Raw genomic sequence first — 16674 nt, forward strand, 5'->3', positions numbered from 1 at the left:
CAGTGTGATTAATGAGGACAGGAGGAGATTTGAATCATGGCTGAAGTTGGAGAGCAATAAGGCAGATGTGGAGATGTAGATACGGAGCAAGCATTTGGAAATGTGGAACTAGACTTCAGGAAGAAGATGAAAACAAAGGTAGATATTGAAAAGACATCTGCCCAGGGGTGGCCATTGACTGGAGAAAAGGCAAGGACAGAATCTTGAGAAACTGACATTTAGGAAGCAGAACGAGTAACTGAGAACAGAAGCAGCCACGGTGAGGCCATGAGAGAACCACGGTCTGCAGTGCACAGAAGCAAGGGAGGAGCAAGGAACACGCAGACTGGGAAAAGGTCTTTGACATGAATGGTCAGTGGTGACCTTGAAAAAAATAATGCCAGGAAGTGATGGGGCTTAAGGGTTATGGAGTGTGAGTCTGTGGTGAGGAAGTGGAGTTAGTGAATGTAGAATACTCTTTGGAGAAATTTGAGAGGGAACGGAGGAAATCAGTCTTGAAATCAGAAACTGGGAGCAAAACTATTTGGATTAAAGATTGAATCACTAAATGATTAAATGAGGCACTTAAATCGGGAGGGAGGAAGGTATGATTTAAGCCATCTTGGGTAGACCAAGAGATGGAGTTACAACTGAAGAATTGTTCATTTGCTGGGTTGTGGGTTTTTTTTTTTTTAATGGTTCGCTTTCCAGAATTCACATTTTGCACAAAACAGTGAAAGAAGTTAACCGCGTTGCAAGTTATGACCTTCTGTTAGGTCTTATGGTTTAATAAGTTTATTTATTCTCATATTTGGGGTCTTGAAGCAGAAATCGCGTTTGTGTCTGAGAGTAGCTCTTACTGCCCAGCAGACATTTCCAGGATCTACTGTTAATTCTTTACAAACCAGAAAACCAGAAGACTTTGTAACTGTTCATTTTGACCAGTAGCTTCACCAGGCTAAGGCAATATGGCAGACAGTGCTGCTCTTAAGAAAAGGAACATTGTATTTTGAATCAGTCCCATCTTTGTTCAAATTATGGGTTTGCCATTTAGTAGCTGTCTGACTTAGAAAAACTGATTTGCCTTATCCTGAACTCTGGTCTTTTCATCACCTAAAATAGATATATTAACATCTATCAAACTTACAGTGTCCATTCATGGGTTCAACAAATACCTATTGAGCGTCTTTGTACCGAACACTGTGTTATGTGCTGGAGATGAATGCAGTAATAATATTGGAAAGCCTGTAGCACGATGCTGGGCAACATTAGTTTCCTTCCAGTTTCCTCCAGCACAGTCCTAAAGGCTCCAGGTTACTTTAGGTAATTGTATGTGTTTACAAGGAAAACAGAAAACCGTTAGTCCTTTCTCCCCCAGACACTTCCAGCACTTCAGAGGTAGACATTGGCATTTCTGAGCCTGTTCATACTAGATTAGAAAACCAACCCAGGGAGCATTTACTGACGAGATGGCTGGATCCCTGATGGAACAACTCAGGTGAGCCTCCAGCAACCAGCCAAAATCACCATCTACCCCAACCTGTTGCCCAGCCTAGATCTCTTGTGTGAAAAGAGAGTGGGAAACCCTGTTAGTACCTGGCAGGAGAGTTAAGGACCTTTACCACTCAGTGGCCAGCGGCTTCTCCAGTGGCTGTGTGGAGAGAAAGAAGCACTCAGGAGGCCTGGGTTAGCCAGGGGCAGCTGTCAACAAGTCAGCTGGCCTGAGCCCCCAGTGGCCTCTTGCCTGTGGCTCGGCCCTGTTGGCAGATCTAGGTATAGAGGGGGCATTGTCCTCGGTACTCTCCAACGGGCTGTGGAGTCACTGTCCTCTGCCAAGAGCCACGGTTCTTTAATGTGTGCTCACTGGTACCTGTGCTGGGCGAGGCTGGGCTTTGCTGGCCAGAGTCTACGGGCGTGATGACCGGAAACTGGAAGAATCCGTACATGTTTATTGGCAGAACAGCTCCTGAAAGTAAGACCTTGGAGAGACTGACTTTGCCGCCACCTTGACCCTCTACTTGGAGGAGAGGGAAGTCGCTGTGCTTGCTCAGTACTTGCTTTGTGGAGATTCCTCCAACTTTCCTGGGATCCCCTTGGACGCCCACCTCCTGAGTCTCACAAGACTGCCAGCAGGAGGGAAAGTCCCTTACCTGCGAGTTATGGTAGTGTGATGGAAAGCACAAAGGCTCTCCTGCCAGTGTAGAGACCCAGCTCTTGCATCATTTCCACTCTGGGGCCTTGTGTAGAGACCCAGCTCTTGCATCATTTCCACTCTGGGGCCTTGGGCCTCAGCTTTCACTGCTCGGCCCTTAATAGGAATCTACTGTAAACCAGCCCTTGGTTTACCTCAAGGGGGCTGCCTTAAAGAATCAATGAAATCATATTTTTAAATTGTCTGGCACATAGTAGGTACTCAACAGTGGTTAATTTCCAGCCTCTCCATTTGGACTCTGGAATTATGTTCATAAATACATTTATATCATCTCATAATTAAGATTTTTTAGTCTCAGGAGCCAGACTGCCTGGCTTTGGCTCTGCCTTTTATTGATGTTATCTGACCTTTGGATGTGTTCCTTAGCTTCTCTGTGCCTCAGTCTTCCCAGTGTAAAATTGGAATGATCATAGGACCTACCCTGTGGCATTTTTGGTTGGTGGAGTGGGTTCCTGATCTACATAGGGCATTTGTAACATAGCCTGGAACTATGATACATAGTAGTTGTCGCTTTGTGGTGCTGGACAGTGGTATTATTAGCCAGAAGAGCTTCGAATGACACGGTAACACATTCTTTTAGAAACATAATGACCAAGAGAAGAGAATTGATGACTGGCTTCTTTATTAATTGATTTCTTCCTCAAGCTCCAAAGATTCAAAAACTTGTGGATTAAAATAATTTGAAACAAGGCTTCCAGTATCTCAAGACAGAGGAGACTTCCCATCTGTGTCTTGAAATCCAGCCCCTCTTGGGTTAATGGTTCTGCCTAATGGGTTTGATCTTACTGTAGCTCTCAGCTGCCTGGGCCCAACTTGAGGGGAGACAGTACTGACCCTTCTGAAATCCATCCTGGAGGTCCCCTTCACTTCAAAAGCCATGTTTGCAGGCTTGTTTTTCCCCTCTGGTCTGGATGCTGGAGCGTCCTCCCAGCTGTCACACTCAGTTGGCCTGATTGACCAGAACCATTTCCCACCAGCCTGCCTAACCTGCTCACCTCGGAGGAGGCTGCTCACCGGCTTCAGGGGGTGGTATGGCGGCAGGGGCACCCCCGGCTCCCCTCCTGCAGAGCCTATGGCCTGTTCTATCACTGAGCCCCATGTCCCTACACGTTCTGACAAGGGAACTGGGTGCCAGCTCTCAGCTGGCCAGCAGTTCTAGGATCACCGTGAATAAATTGGTTGAATGAGTGCAGGGTTTATTGTTTGGAGGTGAGGCTCACTGCCCATTACCTTCTTTTACCTTTCCTTGCTCCAGGTGTACGGTCCTCGCTGAAGCTCAGATCCAGGTGCCTTTTTCCTCTCCAGCCTTTGCCTTCTCTTTAGCTGGCGGAGACGGGGTTAAGAATGGTTGGCAGCTAATCCACCTTGGTTTGAGGCCTGCTTGTACAGAGGGGGAAGAATGACTGGAATTTGTGGGGGAGGGGAAGAGTTCTTCTGACCTCTGTGGGCCCATGTCCTCCAGACAGCATCCCTGGTTCACTCTCTCCCCCTGAACAATAGTCACAGCTCCCCCAGATCCCTTCTTCTGCCCATACCCTCCCTACCTTTTACAAGAACCTGGGAGCAGCCTGAGGATGCTTGAATGTCTTTTGTTGATGCTGAATAGGATGTGTTTTGCTCTCATCTGTCAGCCTCTTGAACGTTTTCTGTTTTCCTCCCCCTTCCCCTCTCATCCATCACCTGCCTCCCCTCCCCAAACCCCTCAGGTCTGAGTGCATCAACAAGTTTGCTTCAGTCTTTGGAACAATGCCTCTTAAGGTGGTGGAGCACCGAGCAGACCCTGTCCTGTACAAAGATGACTTTCCTGAGAAACTAAAGAGCTTCCCCAACATCGGCAGCTTATGAAACAGGCCCCTGGCGGGGGTCCTGAATGTTAAGCTTGGACGGAGGAGGAGAGCACAGCCTCCCTGACACTCTGATATCAGGGTGTGGGGGATCTTCAATTGACGTGCTGGACTGTGACACCTAACCTGCTTCTACCAGAACCGGAACCTAAAGAGAACATCTAAGCACCTTGAGTGGTGCACACCCTGTTCTAGTGTTTTTTATCACCTCCAATGGGCTCTTGTTGAATATGCCAAATGGAAGTCTTTGTGGCATGCTCTCAATCTCAGGTGCCCTTTGTTTGCAATTCCAATAGGACAATCTTAGAGGAGAAGTCACTGCCCCTAAGACTGGAGAAGACCAACCTACTGGCCATATTAGATTTGGGGAGCCACGTACATAGCTTACCTTTAGCTACTTCAAATCAATTGAGTTCTTAGGAGGAAAAGTCAAACCAAGATTTTGGTGCAAAATCCCAACATCTTAGTGGGATTTGACATATGCCCTGGGTCCTGGGACACTGGACCCATGTGTAGGCAGAGGACCGAGTACTGAATTGGGATCCTGTAAGTTCCATGAACCATTCCTCTTTGGTTTGGCTTTTTGATATGATTAAAATAATTTTTTATTCCTTTTTATACTATGTGTTAAATGCTGATTATTGGTAATCCAAGAAATTTTTTTTTCTTATTTTCTTTCTTTCTTTTTTTTTTTTTTTTTAAATATATTTACCTCCATCTTCTGGTTAATTCCAGTCTACCGTCCGTGTCTGGGAGGATATGGAGCCAGGATAAATATCTGGTGTCATGTGCATCAAGTAGAACATCCCCAAACCATAAACATTCTAAGAGAAGATGTCTTCGAAAACCTCCAAGGGAATCTGTTTGCTTCTTGATTAGATGAGTGGATTTTTTTATAGGTGTTCTCTGGGAAAGCACAGGGCCTCTACTAGCCATACTCTGATGCTCTAGCTGGTGCCATGTTGTAAATGTCGAGGGAGTTGTGACCCCCACCCCAAGGGGATGCCAAAATTTCCCTCATTCTTTCGATGTAAACTTAATGTTAGCCAGGGAGGTTCTGGCTAATGTTAAATGCGACTATAACAACTGCTTTGCAATAGTTGCCGGTATATTTAAATCGTTAAATTTCAGCATTTAGTAATACTGCACATGTGTGAATTATACCTCTTTAAGCCCCGTTGATGAACAAATCTACTCTGGCAAATGTTAGATGTTATGGATTCGAACCAGATTTATCTGGCTCTAATATTAAGATTAGCCACAGTTTGGGCTTTAGCCATAACATATGTCCCCAGAACACAAAATACATAACAATTTGCTTGGAATATGGTTATAATTACTGAAACCTAGCTGTGTGCCAGTCGAAGTCACTAATACACCACCCATTGTTCTCGAGTGACACGAAGGTGAATAGTTACTATGCTATAGATTTTAAACTCGTAGTTTTAACAAGAGTCACTTCAGACGTGTTCCCATAGACTTTGAGAGGTCAAAACAAACTTCAAGAAGTAGCAGAATTGAAAAACAGGAATCATGAGAGTTTCATCTTCTCTCACAATGAGATGTGAGAACATTGGACTGTTGTGTTAGAAAGGACGAAATGCCATCTCCCCGTCGAGGCTGTAGGTGTGGACACGGAAGCTGTGATATGTCCACCGTGCTGCATTCAAACACTGGTGCCCAATAAATACTGTTGATTTGAATAATTATATTCTGGCCAGGAGGGGACACGGGAAGGCACTGAGTCTCATAGTCATAATCCTGGGGGTGGTAGGATAGAAACCAAGAGAAGGGGCTTTCTGTTGTCACAGACAGTGAGTACTGCCCTCCTTCCCTAGCTTGTTTTCCAAGATTCAGGGTGGGTGGTGGGGTTGGTCCTCACATTTAAATCCCTGCTGGCAGCTGAGAACGGTGCCAACGTTGTATGCGTGTCGTCCCCTCAGCCTCACCCCCTGAGATTTTCTGCTCTTATTCACGTCACTGAATCCACTGCCTTAGTGGCTGGTGTGTAATCCAGGTTTCCCTCTCTGAGGACAAATGTTTTCTTTCTCTTTTCTTTTTAAAAACTCTGTTAGCCCTTTGGTTTTGGAAGAGGAACACTTCAATCCAAGATGATTGGGAGCCCCTGGTAGCTGTGTTAGTAGGACTTTGTCACCTTCTTAGGAGTCACTGGACTTCTCAGGGCATTAAAACTCCATGTAAGGCGCCTCACAACCCCCAGAAGTATTGCGGATTAGATCCAGCAACATAGCATGAAACGACTTGCAGTATGGAATGAGTATTTATATCCCAGGCACTTGAAACCTCAAAGTTTCTACCTATGGACAGACAGGTGGTGCAGGTCACAAGGAGAAATTCAGGGCAGGAATATAGCAAGCAGTCATGATTCATGGATTCCGAGGGGGCTGGGGACTCCACGCCCTTCTCTGTATTTCTAAGCTGCTCACCAGCAAGCCTCACCCATAAGCTTGGGCTGGGATCATCTGCCCTTGGGATGCCATAGAGCCTGGTTTCAGAAGCGGAACAATAATGCTAATTAAAATGTCATGTTCTGGCCTACAACAGACAACAGCTGGTTTTAGATTAAGAAATCTTTTTTAAGAAATTGCATCCTGCTGGCCTGTACAGAAGATGAACCTGAGCTGGCCCTGGCCCTGGCCCAAATGTGCACTGAGTCACTTGCCTTTGCCCCCAGGGACCTAATTGGGATGAGCCAGCTTGGAATGCAGGTTGGAAACACTTTTTCACTGGTTACCATCACATAGTTCTTAATATTCTTATCTCGTGTATTTAGCAAGCCTTACACGTGTTTAGGCAAGAACCTCCTTCTCAAGGAAAGTTAGAGGAAAATAACAACTTCTGTTCTCAGAACCTCTGGTTCTTTCCTGCAAATGATGCGATACGATACTGTCTCTTCTCCATACTCAGTGTCATGAAGTTCAAGACTCCGACTACCTGGCTTCTCTGCCAAGGCCTTATGTACTTCCAACTGTGCTGCCAACTTGTGGTTTTGGGGGCTAGTTTCTCCACTGTCTTTGAAAGGGAGTGAGCATCATACTGGTGTGTGCTGACCAGGACTGGGAGCCGGAAAGGGCAAGCTGCCTCTTCACTGTCATTTGCCGAAGGAGCCACTAATAATTGTGTGCCCCCAGCAGCTCCTGGGATGGTCTCTGGCAGGAATGTTCCTACCACTGAGAGGTACAGGTTCCTAGCCACAGATTCTAAAGTTGTGATTGCTGGGGTAACATTCAAGACCCTTTGACAGTAGAATTAAGAGGTAGCTGAAGGCAGAGGCCACTTGGAAAGTGGCTCAAGTCTGGTGACACTTCATGGCTGGCCAGTCAGAGGGTCCCATGGGAGCCCAGCTGGGAGGGAGAGGTTTGGGCTATTAGAGGTCTCCCATCAGCCACCCATCCTGAGCCTGATGGGTCCCCCTTGCTCTGGGGCTGTTAGCTTCTTTTGGGGTAGGCTCCCTTTCCCGTCTCTTGTGGCCCAGGTAGCCTGTTGCAGCAGAAGCAGCTGCAGCAGGCTGCTCCCCAAGCAGCCCTGGCACAGAGAGGCGGGGACAGAGTGCAAAACTGGCCCGAAGCCTCTTCGGCCATTTCCTGAGGAGGTGTTCTGGCAGGAGTGCTCACTGTATTGGCAGGCAGCTGCCATCCAGGAAGACTCTGGAAGCAACTTGAGCTTTCCACTGCAGGGCCTGCAGGCAAATGAAACCGAGGGGCCGGTCTACTCACCTCAGCCCTGCTCAGTTCTAAGCTCTGGGGCTCCTGTTCCAGGGCTTAGATACCCACCATTTCCTGTGTCTGAGTAAAATCGGGTACAGCTTGTGGCTCCGTTGTGCCAACCAACCAAGCACGGCCTGATAATCTGTGAACAGGCTTCATCGACCTCCTGGTGGAGCAAAGTTAGGCAGGACTGTCCTCTCAGTTTTAAGGTTTCGCCTTCCTTTATGGCGGGAACATTCTAAATTCAGCCCACAGCCTCTCATCCACCTTTGTCAAAGTTGGATGGACTTGTCAGGGATTTCAGCCTCAGGCTTTGTGACTTCCAGGTTCCCAGGGAGGGCTGTGGGTCTGCACAGGTACCTTTGTGCCATGGCTTTTTCATTTCAGGCTCACCACTGCTGCCGACACAGGACGGAGGGGGGCCCTCGGGGGGGGGGGGGCCCTCCCTCCCTCCCTTCCTCCCTCCCAACTTTCCAGGCCTCTTTCATTCTCAAGAAACAGTTGAGTCACCAAGCATCTGTGTCGGTATTTTGCTTCCACAAATTTACAACCTTTCCAGGGTAGTTTTTTCTTTTTTTTTTTCTACTCCCCACTGGTTGGGCCCCTGGTTGCATTTCTTCCCGGTCCCCCTAAAGGGTACAGAGCTGTCAGGCAGAAGAGGAGGAAGGGGAAGGATGCTTGCGTGGCTCTTGAGAGCTCTCGGGCAGCTGTGTCTACTAGAGGCTTCTCAGCAAAGCTCCATCTTGTCTGCAACCTCTCAGGAGCTGCACATGGGGTGAGAGCTGCCAACAGAGCAGGGACTGGAATCCATATGTCTTAGCCCCAAACCACCAGCCACTCTGTATAGAGGGTTTTCCTTTGGAAGCCACCATAAGAGTCTTCCCTTCAGAATATGTCTATGTGGGCTTTTATTTATAGCCACCAACTTATATCACTAGAAATTATGCCCAAGAATAAACTCAAGGAGCATCTCACTTTCTGGCAATGCCAACTGAAGGACAACTGGCTAGTTACTGACCCAGGTGGGATAAGAGAGCATTTATTCAGTCATTAGGGTTTTCTAATCATTCATTCATCAAAATACACTTTTTGCTAGACTCTGTGCCAGGTCTAGGAAATAGAGAGTTGAATAAGATACTGTTCTGAGTTCCAGGCGCTCCAATTCTGGCGGGAGTTCTTGAGGTGTGTAAGATGGTGGGAGCCGGTCAGTGGCCTGGGACTCAACACATACGTTTTATCCTAGCTGTAAATGAAGACTGTTAACACCATCTTCTCTGGTCCCTGGAGGATACAAGGATATTTTCATTTCCTCTTCTCATAGCACCTTCCCTTGAACTCAGACTCCCTTGGCCTTGAGAGAGTCCACTCCTGTCCCTTCATTTCTTCAACCAGAAACAAGGTAGCAAGAGCACTTAGGCCCGGGATGGTAAGATGGAATGATGTATGAGATCTTTTCCCCTTCTCTTAACCAAGGCCTTTACAAGGTTATACCTGGTGATGCTGGCAGCCGGCCCTTTTCCGGCCCCTATTTCTGCTCACCCTGTTACCAGAGAGCCTGGGGGTCTGGATCCTATCTGGCCCCGTCAGGGTGGATTACCAAATGAGTGGTTCTTTTGCCCCAGTCCCTTTCCTGTGCTATAAATAAGCCCCATGTTTATTTTCTTATGTTATTGAAATGAGCATTTGGGATCTGGGCCTCTTGACGAGTCCAGAGAGCGTCCATCCGGTGCCTGGTGAGGGCCCTGCATGGCTGGCTGCTGTCTGAAGCTATTTGGAGTCCTACCCCTGTGTTTTGGATGTGGCTTAATTTCAATAGTAAGGTCTGTATGCAGCCCTGTATCTGCTGATTTTCAGGTTTCAGCTTTCTGCCAGCCTCACTGCCTGCTTAGAAGTAAAGTTGTGTTTCTCATTAAGGGGATAACAGCCACAATTGAGGTAATTAACAAAAATTGTGCATTGGTGGCAGCAGCTCCTATAGGATTTCCAATAGTCTTTCTCTAGTAGATCCTGAAGGGTTACTTCATCTCTTCCCTTCTGCCTACCCTGTGCCTACTCTCTGTTCTTGTTTTCTGGATATAGTCCCAATAACTTCTCTTCTAACAGCTTTATTCTTGTCACCAGTTTGGCTCAACGTATTGACAACTTGGCCAAATGAGGATTCCATTAACACCATCTTCTCCAGTTCTTGGGAGATGCAGGGATTCCCCCCCCCCCCCCCTTCTCATAGCATCTTCCACTTGCTAATTGTATCTTGGCCTTTCTTCAGAAGTTATAAGGATGAATATCAGATTGATGCTCCTTTTAGTCCCATGGCCACACCATCTTACTGGAGAGGTTGACCTAGGACAACATTGGATTAGAAAGGAAACATCTGGCAGTCCAGTGCAGCGTATCACATGCTGTGTCTAGGTCTGAGAACTAGGAAACCTTCTGAGTTAGGACTTCCTAAGGAGTGATTTCTGCCTCCTTCAGGCTCTGACAACACATCAAAAGTACCCAGTGAGATTATGGGCAGGACACAGCTTTATCAGAACTTGGCCTGAAGAGCATCTGCTCCTCAGGATGGATTAGCCTGGTAAGTCAGTAGAGAAATCTTTTTGTAGACAAACTGAACCTGAAGTCTGTTAATGAAGAAAATTGTGCCAACAAAATTTAATTCACTTTCAGAGAAGAGACCAAGAGAAAGTAAATTTTCACTCAAGTATTTTTAGTCTGCTGACTCCTAAAGATTCTCTTCCTTTAAAAACTAAGAAGCCTGGGCAGCCCCGGTGGCTCAGTGGTTTAGTGCCGCCTACAGCCCTGGGGACTCGGGATCGAGTCCCGCATCGGGCTCCCTGCATGGAGCCTGCTTCTCCCTCTGCCTGTGTCTCTGCCTCTCTCTCTCTCTCTCTCCTCTCTGTGTATCCTCATGAATAAAATAAAATCTTTAACAACAACAAAAAAACAAAAAGACTAAACAAGAAGCCTGATGTGATGGATTCATTCAATCAATACATATTTGTTGAGCACTTACTATGTACCAGATACGGTTCTTCATGCGAGGATGCTACATTGAACAGAACAAAATGCCCACTTTTGTCTAAAAGTTTACATTCTAAGAAGGAAGATAACCAAAGCAAGTAAAGGAATATAATTTCAAATAGTCATAAATGCTGTGAAGAAAATAAAGTAAGGAGAGATAGTAGCTTGGGCATGAGGAGGTATTTTAGATGTGTTGGTCAGAGTGACATTTAAGCACAGATGTAAATGTTGAGAAGTGAACCATGAGGGTACCAGGCAGAGGGAAGCGCTAGCACGAAGGCTCTCAGGCAGGAACAAGCTCAGCTTCTTTTAAGAACAACAAGAACGCCTGTGTATTTAGTGTGGAGTGCATGGTAGAGGTGACACCAGAAAAGTAGGCCAGCGCCAGATTGTGTTAGGACCATGTAGGCCAAAAGGATTCTAGATTTCTCTTGTGTGTGATGGGAAGACACTGGAAGGTTTTAAGCAAAAGCAGTGATATCTGAATGGTATTTTTCTAAAAGATCATTTTGGCTACTGTGTGGAGAGTAGGCTACATGGAACAAGAATGAAGGAAAGGAAATCAATTAGAAGGCTATTTTAGGGAGCCTGAGTGAGAGATGGTGGCTTAGTTAGACGTGGATGGTAGTAGCAGAGGCAGTAAGAAGTTATACTGGGAATACAGTCTTACTGGACTTCCTGATGAATGTAGGAGAAGAAAACAATAGAGGATTCACAGCCAACTCCTGGGTTTTTGTCCTGAGTACCAGAGTGATACCATTAGCTGGACTATGTCGACTATGCAGGGGTGAGGGAACTCAAGTGTTGAGAGTGAAAATCAAGTGCCTTACTTCACACATGCTAAGTTTGAGATGCCTTTTGGACATCCAACTGGTAGTGTCATTTAAGCAGATATCTAGAGCTCAGGGTAAAAGTTAAGACTGACTATACAGATGGGATTTAAAACCATGAGACTAGATGAGATTGCCCAGAGAGTCAGTATAGGTAGAGAAGAGAAAAGGACCAGGGCCTGGTTACTAGGTCCACTCTAACATTTATAGATAGAGGAAAAAAGGAAAACCTAGAAAAGGAGACTGAAGAATTGCTGGTGAGTTGGGAAGAAAGCTGGGAAAGTATCTGCAAGATGGACTGTGATAAATTAACGATGCATATTGTAAACCCTAGAGCAACCACTAAGAACTTTAAAAGTGGCATAGCTAATAGGCCAATATTGAAGGTGGAACTCCAGAAAAATATTTAATTAAAAAGGCAGAAAAAGAAAAAAGTAAAGAACAGGACAAATAAATAATAGACTTAAACCCAAATATATCAGTAATTGCATTAAATATAAATGTGAACATTCTAATGAAAGAGTAGAGATTATAATTTTGAATTAAACAGCAAATCAAATACTATCTTAAGGAAAACACTAAAATACAGTTAGAGTTTACTAGACAATCATGAATCGTAAGAAAGGTGGAGATGATTATATCAATACAGGACCAAATTAACTTCAAAGCAGGAATATTGCTAGGGAGAAAGAGGAATATTTCATAATGATAAAGGAATCCATCAAGAAGACAAAACAGTCCTAAATTAGGCACTGAAATACGATGCTTCAAAATATATAAAGCAAAAACCAACACTGAAAGTGAACAAGAAAATCTATAGTTATATTTGGATGTTTCAACTATTAATTTTTTTAAAAGACTATTTATTAGAAAGAGAATATGAGAGGAGAAGGAGAGGCCGAGGGAGAAGCAGACTCCCCACTGAGCAGGGAGCCTGATGCGGGGCTGAAAGCAGGGCTCCATCCCCTCATCTAACTCAGATCATGACCTGGGCTAAAGGTCATGATCTTAACCAACTGAGCCATCCAGGCTCCCCACTGTCTTAGTAACTAATAGAACAAGTTGATAGAAAAATCCTAAAGATACAGATGAGGGATGCCTGGGTGGCTCAGTGGTTGAGCATTTGCCTTTGGCGCAGGGCGCGGTTCCGCAGTCCCGGGATCGAGTCCTGCACTGGGCTCCCTGCATGGAACCCGGTTCTCCCTCTGCCTGTGTCTTTGCCTCTCTCTGTGTCTCTCATGAATAAATAAGTAAAATCTTAAAAAAAAGAAAGATACAGATGACTTGAATAATACTATCAACTATTTTGGCTTAATTGATAGTTACAGAACACTTCATTCACTAATAACTGATTACACATTCTTAAGTATACATGCAACATGCACCACAAATGCATGGCACCATAAAATAAGTCTCAGTAAATTTTGAGGAAAACACAAAAACTGTGTTCTCTGTTCACATTGGAATTGAATAACGTATCTGTGGAAGACCTCAATAGGTCGAAATAACATTTCTAAATAATGCATGCGTTCATAAAGACACAAAGGAAATTAGAAATATTTGGGGCTAAATGAAAATGAAAACACAGGGCAGCCCCGGTGGCTCAGCAGTTTAGCCCCGCCTTTGGCCCAGGGCCTGATCCTGGAGACCCAGGATTGAGTCCCACGTCGGGCTCCCTGCATGGAGTCTGCTTCTCCCTCTGCCTGTGTCTCTGCCTCTCTCTCTCTCTGTATCTCCCATGAATGAATAAATAAAATCTTAAAAAAAAAAAAATGAAAATGAAAACACAATGTATCTAAGTGTGTGGGATGGAGTATTAGGAGATCTATAGTTTGAAATGGTCACGGTAAAAAACTAAAATCAGATCACTTGGCTGGTTCCATTGGAAAAGCATGTGGCTCTTGATCTTGGGGTTGTGAATTTGAGTCTCATATTAGGTGTAGAGGTGACTTAAATAGTAAAACTTCTTTAAAAAAGAAAAAGAAAAACTAAATTATCTAAGCTTAAGAAATTACCTTAAGAAACTTGAAAAAGAAGAGCCAATTAAGTCCAAAGTGAAGAAAGAAGGAAGAGTGGAGATAAATGGAAAATGGACAATGGAGAAAAATCAAACAAAAACTGGTTCTTTGAAAGAATCAATAAGTGCTCTATGCGGTTCATGGGAAAAAAAAAGATAAATTACTAGTATCAGGAATCAAAATGAGGACATATTCTAAAAATATTAAAAGGGAATACATATGAACAACTTTATACTGATAAATTCTGAAACTTAGGTGAAATGGACACAATCCTCGAAAGACATGAAGGGATAAAACAACCTCAAGAAGAAATAGAAATTAGAAATAGTCTTAAATCTGTTAAACCAATCAAATCCACAATTTAAAACTTCCCTCAAAGAAAAACCCACATAGTTTTACTGTTAAATTCTATCAAACAAGAAATAATACCAATCTTATACAAACTTTTTTCAAAAAATAGGGGAGGAATAAATAAGTATAATTTGCATAATGTATGTTTAAAAAAACAGGAAGCACAAAGACATGGACACAAATGTTTATAGCAGCTTTATTCAGAATAGCCAAAAAACTGGAAACTACTCAAATGTTCAACAGATGAACAAATTGTGGTACATCCAAACAATGGAATACAACTAAGCAATAAAAGTAAGAAATGACTGAGACACACAACATGGATGATTTTCCAAAATAGGTGAACAAAAGCCAGACACAAATGAGTACATACATGCAGTATGTTTTTTTACACATATAAATATATAAAACTTTGATGAAGCTAAAACTCATCTACAGTGGTAGAGTAGATCAGTGGTTGCCTGAGGCTGGGAATTCACTGGAATGAGTCACAAGGGAACTTTTTGGGGGTTGGTGGAATATGGTGATGGTTACGTGTGTGTGTCCAAACTCATCTAACTCTACACTTAAAATTGATTATGCAAGTTATACCTCAAGGTTATTTTTTAGGGACGCCTGGGTGGCTCAGTGGTTGAGCGTCTGCCTTTGGCTCAGGGCATGATCCTGGGGTTCCAGGATCAAGTCCACATCAGTCTTCCTGCATGGAGCCCGCTTCTCCCTCTGCCTATGTCTCTGCCACTCTCTGTGTCTCGAATGAATGAATGAATGAATGAATGAATGAATTAAATCTTTAAAAAAAGATTATTTTTAAAGTGTTGATGAAATACTGTCACCTTTCACAGCTCTTTGGTTTTGTCGTGGACTGGTATCCCTTTCTCTTCTTAACTTGGATGTTCGCTTAGGGCCTCAGGACATTGCTTTAATTCAGTGTTTTCTGATATGTTCTTGATGTGGAATGCAGACTTGCCAGCCATCCAGCTAACATTAAATGCTAGCTATGATGTTTTGCCAGGTGATACAGATAAATAGGTGAAGAAGATACCATCTCTACCTTCAAGTGGAATTAATAAATACAGGAGATAAGTCACGTATAATCCTATCTACTATATAAGTGCACAATTAAGGGTGAATTGTTAGGGAAGGAGAGTGTAATCACTTCTGACTTGGGGAAGGAAGTGGCGCTTGAGGTGGCTTTGGAGAATTAATAGGTGGAGATGGACACTAAGTGGATAGGGGTGTGTTGATAAGTTGGAGCAGGCCCTTTGATCTGAGGCGAGTGAAAGGAAACAAGAAGATGGGAAAGTGTGATGCAAAAATCCTCAGCAAAATATTAGCGAACCAGGGCAGCCCCGGTGGCTCAGCGGTTTAGCGCCGCCTGCCGCCCAGGGTGTGATCCTGGAGACCCTGGATCGAGTCCCACGTCAGGCTCCCTGCATGAAGCCTGCTTCTCCCTCTGCCTGTGTCTCTGCCTCTCTCTCTCTCTCTCCTCTCTGTGCATTCTCATGAATAAATAAATAAAATCTTAAAACAAATATTAGTGAACTAAATCCAACAATATATTTTAAAAAATCATAGACCACAACCAAGTGGAATTTGGTCCCAGGATGCAAGGGTGGTTCAATATTTGCAAAACAATCAATGTGATATGTCACATCAAGAGAAAGAATAAAAACCATATGATCATTTCAATAGCTGCAGGAAAAGCATTTGACAAAGTACAACTTCCATTCATGATAAAACCCCTCTGCAGAGTATCTAAAGGGAACAAAGTATCTCAACATAATAAAGGCCTTATATGAGAAACCCATAGCCAACATCACTCTCGATGGTGAAAAAGTGAGAGCTTTTCCCCTAAGATCAGGAACGAGACAAAGATGTCCCACACATACCCTTTTTATTCAACATAGTACTGGAAGTCCTAGCCACAGCAATTGGCTAGGCTATGCTGTGGCTCTGTTGGCTATGACAACATAAAGAAGTAAAAGGCACCCAAACTGGTAAGGAAGAAATAAAGCTTTCACTGTTTGCAGATGACATGATACCATATATAGAAGACCCTAAAGACTGCCAAAAAACAACTAGAACTGATAAATAAGTTCAGTTAAGTTGCAGGATACAAAATCAATTTATAACGGGACTATATTTTATTGTTGCACCAAAAAAAAAAAAAAAAAACCCACCTAGGTATAAATTTATCCAAGAAAGTGAAAGACTCACATACTGAAAACTACAAGACATTAATGAAAGAAATTAAGAAGATACAAAAAATGGGTATTCTGTGCTCATGGATTAGAAGAGTATTGTTAACATGTCCATACTAACCAAAGCAGCCTACAGATTTAAGGTAGTCCCTATCAAAATACCAATAACACTTTTTACAGAACTAGAACAAGTAATCCTAAAATTTGTATGGAACCACAAAAGACCTCTAATAGCCAAAGCAATCTTTTTGTTTTTTTAAAGATTTTATTTATTTGAGAGAGAGAGAGAGAGAGCATGCACAAAAGAGAGAGAGCATGAGTGGGGGAAGGGGCAGAGGGAGAAGCAGACTCCCCCTGAGCAGAGAGACTAAGGTGGGGGGGGCTCTATCCCAGGACCTTGGGTTCATGATCTGAACTGAAGGGCAGATGCTTAACTGACTAAGCCACCCGGGCGCCCCTAAAGCAATCTTGAAAAAGAAAAAACTGGAGG

The 16674-nt window shown here is 44.0% G+C and overlaps 1 protein-coding gene across 2 annotated transcripts in view; it reads left to right on the forward strand.

Annotated features, from left to right (window-relative positions):
• Positions 1-16674, forward strand: part of EXT2 (exostosin glycosyltransferase 2) — a 154483-nt gene that overhangs the window by 136729 nt on the left and 1080 nt on the right. Inside the window, exon 14 of one of the 2 annotated variants that reach the window (XM_077862969.1) lies at positions 3898-4653. The exons of the other annotated variant lie outside the window; for it this stretch is intronic. Coding sequence (XP_077719095.1) covers positions 3898-4036 — 139 coding nt within the window. The 3' untranslated portion in view covers positions 4037-4653. Of the gene's footprint in view, positions 1-3897; positions 4654-16674 lie in introns of those variants that run through there. 2 annotated transcript variants of the gene reach the window in all.

This window comes from Canis aureus, chromosome 21, assembly GCF_053574225.1.
Source record: "Canis aureus isolate CA01 chromosome 21, VMU_Caureus_v.1.0, whole genome shotgun sequence".
Lineage (NCBI taxonomy): Eukaryota > Metazoa > Chordata > Mammalia > Carnivora > Canidae > Canis > Canis aureus.